Here is a 9,500-nt window from a genome sequence, read left to right on the forward strand (position 1 = left end):
TGAAACACAGATCAGCTCCATCAAAATCATCTGGTAGCGTTTATGACGACAACCTTTCCACCCTCCGCCCACGATTCAGTATCAGGTGCCAGCGATCCGCATTTGGGCCTAAAAAGCACCCTCCAGTTCTCCTAGACCCGCAAACACTGCTATGAACCTGGGGGCTGAGGAAACACGACAGGCCTCAGAAACCCAGGGTGAGCGATCACCCACCGGCCACCTGGCCCCTCTGTCATCCCTCTCCCCCAGACCACGGAGCACCTGCCACCCAGCAGCGGTGGGTGCGGGTGTTCTCTGCCATCGCCTGAGAGCTGAGCACTTTTCCGGTGCCCATGCTTCGTGAGCAGGTTGGTGGTGTCGCTTCCTGTCTCTGACTCTCTGTTTCCATTCTGGCCAAGTGTTTGCTCTCTCCTCTCTGCTCTGGGGGTTGGGGAAGATGCGCCTCTCGCAGAGCCTCTCTGGGCCTCCTGGCAGCTTCCACCTCGGTGCCCCTCACACTCCCACCAGCGGGCAGAGACTGTGCTGCCCCTCAGGGAGCCCCACGCCCAGATGAGCTCTGCCCTCCTGCAGTGGGCAAGGTAGGCACATCCAGGTAGAACCAAACCTGTCTTTTTGTATTTGGGGTCAACTCAGCCTGACATTTTAGGCATAGATGGGGGGAGGAGGAGGAAGATGGAACTTTAAAAACCAAATGACTTCCTCCCCCCCCCCCCCCCCCCCCCCCCCCCCCCCGATTGTATGTAAAATACTAACTAATTTTGCCTTTTCTCCTGGGAGTCAGCCACTCAGGAAAAGTGGCACATATGCCGGCAGCTGGTTTTGACTGAGAGAAGGCTTAGGAGAAGCCGAAGCCAGAGAGGCTCCTGGGACCATGGATGCCATCACCCCGACCCTTTCAGAACTCGGAGGGGGGACTTCGGAGCCCAGCACTCTGCAGGGAACTCCCAGCAGGCTGGACAGGTGAGTGGCTCAGGGTGGCTCACCCTTCCCTGAAATCCTGAGGGCCCTGGCCTACCCTGGGGGGCCTCCACCCCGGCAGCTGCCTCCCCTTACAACCAGGCTCAGGTCCACTGAAACCACCAAACTTGAGGCTCAGAGAAGCTCGCTCTGAGAGGAAAGGGAGGGGTGTTGAGAAAAAGGAGTCGTGGGGGAAGAGGAATATCTGTGATCACGCAGGGTTTTCTCAGCGCGAACTGCCTGGCCCGGTTGAGTTTCTCACCTCTCAGAGGCTCTGACCGCTGTCCTCAATCTTTCCCATCTCAAGTCCCACCAGTAGCTCCTCAAACAAGCACTAGGTCCCACCATGAAAATAAACAAAAGGCTCCCTTTTCCCAAAGATGTGTTTTTAGATCCTAAAAACTTGCCATGAAGGAAAAATGTAATCGCAGGTATGATAAACATCTGCTTTAGGACATAAAATCTCACCGAACTAATGGCAGATACCAATTGTATGCTTAATCTTTACGTTCCATGTCTTCCTAACAAAAATAAAAGTCCATCAGCAGTTGAAACTTTAGCAACACTGGTAGGTATAAATGTCAGTGCTGTGAGAACAGTACAATGCAACGATAATGAACTTTAAATCTCTGTAGTTTGGGGGAAATAAAAGTTATTTCCAAGACAAACATGTCACTTGCAGATGGAGAGGGGCATTGATGGGGAATGAATTCATAACATCAGAACCCTGGATTCCCCACCCCACCCCGAAGAAAATGAAGTCTGTATTCATTCATTTGTTTATTAATTCACTTATTCCTTCATTGAACAAATATTTCTCAGGCCCTTACTGTTCCAGGCACCAGGTGAACACAATAGACAAGTCCATGATCTCCTGGAGCTTATAGTCAAGTGGGAGAGTCAAATATAAAAAAAAAAAACACAGATAAACAAATGAACATATAATAATGTCCGTCATAAACCCTATGAAGAAAAACCAGAGCAGAGTAAGGGGACTGCGGGTTATACGGTGTGGCCAGGGAAGACCTGTTTCAGGAGGTGACATCTCAGAAGAGACCTGAATTAATGAGGGGCTGAGCCATGCGGGCAGGTGGGAGAGAGAGCAGAGGTCTGAGACAGGACGGTGCTTTGCATGGGCAAGGAGCACAAGGAGTCCTGGCCGTCAATGTCAGAGGAAGTGGTAGGAAATGAGGCCTGGAGATAGGAAGAGGCCAGAACATAAGTGCCATGAAGTCCTCCCGGGGGTGGGACTGCGGGTGTTATCCCAGGTGTGATGGGAAGTCATGGAGGGTTGCAAGCAGAAGAGGGCGCAACCTGGTTTACTGTTTAGGGCAGTGGTTGGCAAACTCGTTAGTCAACAGCCAAATATCAACAGTACAACGATTGAAATTTCTTTTGAGAGCCAAATTTTTTAAACTTAAACTATATAGGTGGGTACATTGTTATTAACTTAATTAGGGTACTCCTAAGCTGGCCTTTGCTAAAAACGTCCTCCATCTGATTGAGGCACGTTCGCTGAGGTCGACCCCTTCCAACTCTCCCATCCACACTCGTCTTGTATATTTGTTTCGTCTATCTCCTTTCGTTCATCCTCTCTATATGTCCAAACCATCTCAACATACCTTTCTCAATCCTCGACACTACATCTTCTTTCACTCCACAACGTTCCCTAAAATTAACTTAATAAACTTTACTTGAAGTTTTAAGTCAACTTTGCACTGTACGTGCGCGCCCGCACGTGGTATTTTGTGGAAAAGCCACACTCAAGGGGCCAAAGAGCCGCATGTGGCTCTCGAGCCGCAGTTTGCCAGCCACTGGTTTAGGGGATCATGCTAACCCCATTAGGAAGGTTATTGCAAAGGTCCGTGTGGAGCACACCGTGGCCCAGGCTGGGTGGAGGCAGAGGAGGAGTGAGAGGTAACTGCGTTTGGGATTGATGCCCAGGGTTGAGCAACCGAACCTGCTGGTTGACTAGGAGTAGGACATGAAAGAAAGAGAGCAGCCAAGGATGATTTCCGATGGAGCCACTGGATGATGGGAAATACCAGAGGAGGAGCAGGCTTACGGGGGAGAACGGGAGTTCTGTTTCTCACAGATTTGGTTTGAGGTATGTGGGGCAGCCTAGTGGACATGACCAGTATCAAGTTGGTTACGCAAGCCTGGATCCCAGGAAGACAAAAACCTTCCCTGACAGATGACCTGGTTTCTAATAGTTGGGGGTACCGGGTCAGCTAGTAATTCCTTCTGTAGCCTCACTGGCTGCTTGCTGTTACAACAGGCAATGAGGAGCAGCAGCCCCGCCCCATCCCTGCAGGGAAATTGCAACCGGCAGGGAACACTCTCAGTGCGTTCGTGTGGGTGAAATTCCACGGAACAGAGTGTTGCTTGGAGACCAGCTCCACAAGTTGGGGCTGTGAAGGTTATTCAAGTGCACACAAGCTGGACCCTGTCACAGAGCCGCTCCCTAACTGTCAGTTGGGTAATCCTTTGCTCCTGGAAAGACAGAAAGCCCGGGAGTGGCAACAAGGGGAAGCAAGGACAGAGGAACTTGCCTCTGCAAGTTTGGAGGCCAATGTGATGCAGTGGAAAGAGTGTGATCTTGGGGCCAAACAGACCTTGACTCGCATTCCATCTTTGATCCTTCCTATCTGTGTGATCTTTGATGTGTTATTTACGTTTCTGAACCACCCCCCCTCTTCCTTCCTCTCTGAAATCATTAAAAATATATTTTTTAACAAAAAAGAAAGAAATATCACTGATGAGAGAGAATCATCGATCAGCTGCCTCCTGTACTCCCCACACTGGGGATCGAGCTCACAACCTGGGCATATGCCCTGACCAGGAATCGAACTGCGACTTCCTGGTTCGTAGGTCAACACTCAACCACTGCGCCACATCAGCCGGGCTAAACCTCAGGTTTCTTAGTCACAGAGAGAGGCAGGGTTGTTGTAAAGAGTAAATAAGTTTCACAGGCAAACCCCTGGCATCCAATGAGCATTCACACGGGACAGTTCCTTCCGTGTCCACAAAGAGATGACCCGCTCCCACCACACAGCCCACCCCAGCTCGGCCTTCCTTCTCCGGGCCCCCCTCCCAAGTCCTTGGGAAGCATCTTCCTCAGCCTCCCCGCCTGGCTGGGGCATGGCACTCCGTTTCCTTGCAGGGATCAGGACCAGAGCAGCAGCATCTTCGCTGGGTTGGCGGGACTCCTTGCCATCCTCCTGGTCATCGCGGTGCTCTGCGTCCTGTGGAACTGGACTACACGGAAGAAGCGTGAGTCCCCCGTGTGTCCAAAGTTGAGACACATAAGGGCCAATCGTCTAGCCGGGCATTTGAAGCCAGGTTTATTCTCCGGGGGTAAACTATTTGCGCAAGGAGTCCTTATCAGACATGCTGGTCCTTGCCTCCCTCAGGGTCCAAAAGGCTTAGTGCTGGTTGGCGAGATTGGAGATCAGTCTTGAAAGTCACTGCTCTCCTACCCCTGGGCCCTGCTTTCTCTCCCTGCTGTCAACGGAGTCCCCTGTCCCTGTAGCTCAAATGGCATTTGTCCAGTCTGGACGGGTATTTTGTATGATGCAGGGGGAGGGTGGGGCCATCTCATCCCCAGGGTCCCCCTTCTGTGTCCTTGCCCTGCAGGGCGAGTTCCTTACCGGCGGGTTACCACGGCGCCCTTGCTGACTCTGCCTCCGTCCAGACAACGAGCCAAAAATATTTATGACCTCGTGCCCCGGAGGCAAGGAGTGCTAGGTAGGTGTTTCCTTCTAATGCATGGAGTCCAGACCTACAGAACTTCTGCCCCCAGAACGCACCTCTCACCACCCGGAAGCAACTTTCTCTAAGCTTCCAGCAGTGGCAAGAGTAAGGTCTTTGGACCTAAACAGACCTTGACTCACATTCTAGGGTTGGGGTTTTGGTTCTTCCTGATGTTAAGGTAGCGGAGGACAGATGGGTGAGTATGGGGATGGGGAAGACATTCTGAAAAACAGAGATTGTGGCCACCAGCATTCCAGGCAGGGAGGGTTCACACCAGGCGCTCCCTTCCCAGCCCCCCACCCCTGGGCTGGTGTTCTCTGGTGCCCCAGACGCTGAGGAGGGCCCCAGGCCTCAGGGCGCATCATCCTTACAGCTCGGACCCTCTCGCCACAGAACACCAGCCCCCACATGCCAGGCACCACACAGGCCCGCTTCACCCACCATGTGGGGCGTGTGCAGGCTGAAGCCAGGACTGGCTACACCAGCGGTTTTCTACCTATGGGTCGAACGACCATTTCACAGGGGTCGTCTAAGACCATTGGAAAACACATAAATAATTACATATTGTTTTTGTGGTTAATCACTATGCTTTAATTATGTTCAATTTGTAACAATGAAAATACATCCTGCAGATCAGATATTTACATTACGATTCATAACAGTAGCAAAATTACAGTTATGAAGTAGCAACGAAAATAATTTTATGGTTGGGGGTCACCACAACATGAGGAACTGTATTAAAGGGTCGCGGCTTTAGGAAGGTTGAGAACCACTGGGCTACACCATCCGGCTCTGTCCTCTGTCCTTCCCAGGGAGACACCAGTTGAGGAGTTTCCGTGTATTCAGTATCGAGAGCCTCCTCTCCAGAAACTCTGACAGCCCTCCCTCCGCACACGTGGTAAGTCACGTGGGACGACCGGCCCTTGGGAGAAATTGCCTGTGTCTGGCCCCAGGACGGAGGAGAAAGAACTCTAGGCCCCAGATCTTGTGTCCCTGCATACAAACCCTGGCAGCCCTATTAGATCAGGAAGATTCGCCTCAGGACCTCCTGCTGCCCCAGGAGAAAAATTCAGAAAGATGAGCAAGAGCTTGGGGTTTTAAGGGCATGAGTCCTCCAGGGCCTGATGTTAGAACTGCAATGGGTTGTTTGAACAAAGACATGGTAACATGCTTATTCAAACGAGCCTCCTCTTCGAAGCCATTGCCTCAGCAGGGTCATAGATAGTCCCCATTGCTGTTGGTGCTCAAAGCAGACTTAAAAGCCTGCTTTGGGGATTACTTCTGGAGCTCCTGTCACATTATTTCAATGATTCCCCACCAGCAGTAATAGTCATAAATCATTGAGAACTATAGCTCGTTTCCAAAGTGTTTGACCCAATGGGAGCTAGCCTTTGAGGTTGCAAGGAGTGTGTTATAATTAGTAACAGCAACCCCTTGTGGCTTACGCTGTGGCTGACGGGAGCTCCCAGGGCGAGGGGTCCTGCGTGGTGTGGGGCAGAGGCAGGGACAGGGGAGGGACTGCTCCGAAGGTCAGGATGCTCATTCCCAGAGAGAAGTTCTGTTTGCTTGTTGAAGAGCCTGTCTCGTTGGTTTTAAGGTCATCTCGAGTAAATGCCGTCTCGCTGCTGATGGTGTTTCTGTCGGTACCCAGCCTCCCTTTACCCTGCGGCTACCTCCATGTCACCGCTTGTGCTACCTCCCCCTCCTGCAAGGCCCATGCTGGACTCCACTCACAGGGCAGGGAAGAGAAACTCCATTGCCAAAGCTAGTTCCACGGTGTGGGTGGGTCCTGGGGGGATTCTGCATCCCGAGCTTCGATCCCGAACTGACTTCAGCCCACAGGCGTGGTTAGCTTGGGCTCTGTCGTGTTGGAAGAACATTTAAGCCAGTTGCCAACATTTAAAAATCTAAAAGATCTCACATTCAAGCCCAGATGTCCAGCTTTTCTCGAAAACTCAGAAATTCTGGAAACATCAGACCAGCATCCCTATATGGCCGTAATCAGCTGGGTCTGTGCCAGCTGCCCCTTCAACCCCTTCAGTGATAATGGCAAGCATTCTCGTGTCTTCTGTGTGGCAGGAGCAATTCTAAACACTTCGCCTGCCGCAACCCATGTACTCCTCACAGAAAGCTTATAATATAGATACTATAATCATCCCCGTTTTATTACTTAGGAAAGAGAGGCATGGAGAGAGTAGGTAACTTGCTCAAGTGGGGGCCAGCCTTTGAGGTTGCAAGGAGAGTATTCAGAGGGGTGAGGCTAGGGTCTGTACCCTCAGTCTGGGCCTGCTCCCCCTTTAGCCACTAGGCTATATTACCCCTCAGTGTGCTCTGAGCTGGCAGGCTCTGTCCTGTTTATAGTATTTCCTCCATTGAACCCCCACCTTGTGGCCAAAATACAGTTACTGTTTATTGTCACATTACATTTTTGCTTTCCCTAAACTCTGCTCATGCCCACCAAGCATCCAAAGTCTTGTATTTTTTTTAATTTATTTATTCATTTTTAATATATTTTTATTGATTTCAGAGAGGAAGAGAGAGGAACCACAGGCCGACGCTCTACTCACTGAGCCAAACCGGCCAGGGCAGTCTTGTATTTGATTCAGAACTCTTCTCCGAGGTGGAGAACTGGGTGGAGGAACGATCCGATGGAAGTACTGGGTGGGGAAGAGGAAAGGCTTCGTCCCTGTTTCTGCTTCTGCCCTGTCCCTGGCTTTCTCTTCTTGCACGCAGACCTCCCAAGCCAGCCATGCCCTCCAGGTGCACAGAGCCCAGGCTCACTCCGTGGGCATCTACGACAACGCCACGGGGCCCTGGATGTATGAGAACCTCACTCCCTCGGCGCCCTCCGTCCACGTCAGAGCAGCTGGAGACGACCTGAGCGTCTCTTCAGAGGACTCCAGAGACTACGTCAATGTCTCCACAGCAGCAGAGATTGCTGAGCTGCTGGCCTCTCCCAGCCACCCCACTGGGAACCTCTTTGCCCGCCCAAGTGCTCGGGAGCTGGAATCCACCGAGGAAAGAGACAAGGGCTGGGACCATGCCAGTGACTACGCCCGATTTTTGCCTCCAGGAACTGAGGGCAACGATCCACTCAGCGATGAGGAAGGCTCTTCTCAGACCTCAAACGACTACGTCAACACGGCAGAGTTGGACCTGGGGGCCACCCAGGGGGAGCAGCCCTGGATGTCCTTTCAGTGCTGCCCAGATTATGAAAATGTCCCACCAGCAGGTCCCAATGGAAGCCAGCAGCTGGCGGAAGGAGTGACAGCCTCACACACAAGCCGTGTGGAGGGCAGGACAGAGGGTACAGAGACTCATGGCCCCCTGGTCATGCCATCAGGGAGGTTCCTGGTTTCAGGGGATTATGGGGCCTATCAGCCATCCGAACAGAGTGAGAGCCGTCAGATGAAACGTGGAGGAGAGGTGTCAAACCAGGGCTCCGGGGATGATGACACTGTGCTGGCTGCCACGGTAGGAGGCGGTGACGCTGAGCAGGAAGAAGACGCATGTCCCTTCCTGTGGAATTGAGGGCTTCCCACCCAGCTAGAAAGCCACGGGTACCAGTCTCTCCTGCCACAGCCAAGTGAAGACCCTTGACCATCCTTTTTTCAGTGGATTTATCTGGTTAGACTACAAAGAGGCTGAGATGAGTAGGGAGCTAAGAGGGTTTACAAAAGCAGAGGTTTGGGAAAGCCAGAAAGAAATTCTTCTCAAACAGGCCGTGATCTCTCATACCAACCTAAGGATGTTTCCTAAACTGCCTTTTAGGACTATTAAGAGATTTTAAAAAAAAATTAGAGAGTACTTTAGTGCACACTGGAAATATAAAGTAGTCTAAAATCATTACCTTCATGCCCTAGCTCAGTGGTCGGCAAACTCATTAGTGAACAGAGCCAAATATCAACAGTACTTCTTCAAAATAGACTCGCCCAGGCCGAAAACCAACTTCTGCGCATGGGCCATGAAGTTTCAATCGCACTGTACAAAAAAGCACGTGGTATTTTGTGGAAGAGCCACACTCAAGGGGCCAAAGAGCCGCATGTGGCTCGCGAGCCGCAGTTTGCCAACCACTGCCCTAGTTGGTTTGGCTCAATGGATCGATCGTCAGCCTGAGGACTGAAGGGTCCCGGGTTCGATTCCACTCAAGGGCACATGCCCAGGTTGTGGTGGGCTCGATCAGTTGAGAGTCTGCAGGAGGCAGTTGATCAATGATTCTCTCTCATCATTGATGTTTCTATCTTTCTCTCCAAAATCAATAAAAATATATTTTTAAAAAAACAAAGTCATTACCTTCGCTAGTACCAGCAGACTGCAAAGCAAAAATGCAGACTGTTTTGTAGAATGAGCAGGGGCCAACAGGAAGGGAGAAGTCAGAGTGGGGGTGCAGGTCAGTTTCCACTTCAAAATGAGGATGGACAACCAATGCTGGAGATGTGGGAGGACAGGAACTCTTACTCACTGCTGATGGGATTGCAAAGCATAACATCCACTTTGGAAAACTACTTGGCAATTTCTTACAAACTACTTATATGACCCAGCCATTCCACTATTAGGCATTTACCCAAGTGAATTGAAAACTTGTGTTCAGCCTGGCTAGTGTGGCTCAGAGGTTGAGCATCAGACCATGAACCAGGAGGTCACAGTTTGATTCTCAGACAGGGAACATGCCCCAGTTATGGGCTCCATCCCCAGTTGGGGGCATGCAGGAAGCAGCCAATCAATGTTTCTATCTCTCCATCCCTCTCCCCTCCTCTCTCTAAAATCAATAAAAGATATTTTAAATAAAT

At 51.1% G+C, this 9,500-nt stretch overlaps 1 protein-coding gene across 2 annotated transcripts; it reads left to right on the forward strand.

Annotated features, from left to right (window-relative positions):
- Nucleotides 1-435: 435 nt before the first annotated feature.
- On the forward strand, nt 436-8,637 carry LAX1 (lymphocyte transmembrane adaptor 1). 2 transcript variants are annotated; one of them, XM_005878602.2, is made up of 6 exons: nt 436-578; nt 782-960; nt 4,121-4,230; nt 4,594-4,704; nt 5,523-5,608; nt 7,444-8,637. In XM_005878602.2, exons 2-6 carry the CDS (start codon nt 872-874, stop codon nt 8,239-8,241), a joined length of 1,194 nt encoding a protein of 397 aa, XP_005878664.1. In that variant the 5' UTR covers nt 436-578; nt 782-871; the 3' UTR covers nt 8,242-8,637. The 2 variants fall into 2 exon arrangements, with proteins under 2 accessions (XP_005878664.1, XP_014405198.1); XM_014549712.1 differs by lacking the exon at nt 4,121-4,230.
- The last annotated feature ends 863 nt before the right edge of the window (nt 8,638-9,500 follow it).

The sequence above is a fragment of the Myotis brandtii genome, unplaced genomic scaffold, assembly GCF_000412655.1.
Source record: "Myotis brandtii unplaced genomic scaffold, ASM41265v1 scaffold566, whole genome shotgun sequence".
NCBI lineage: Eukaryota > Metazoa > Chordata > Mammalia > Chiroptera > Vespertilionidae > Myotis > Myotis brandtii.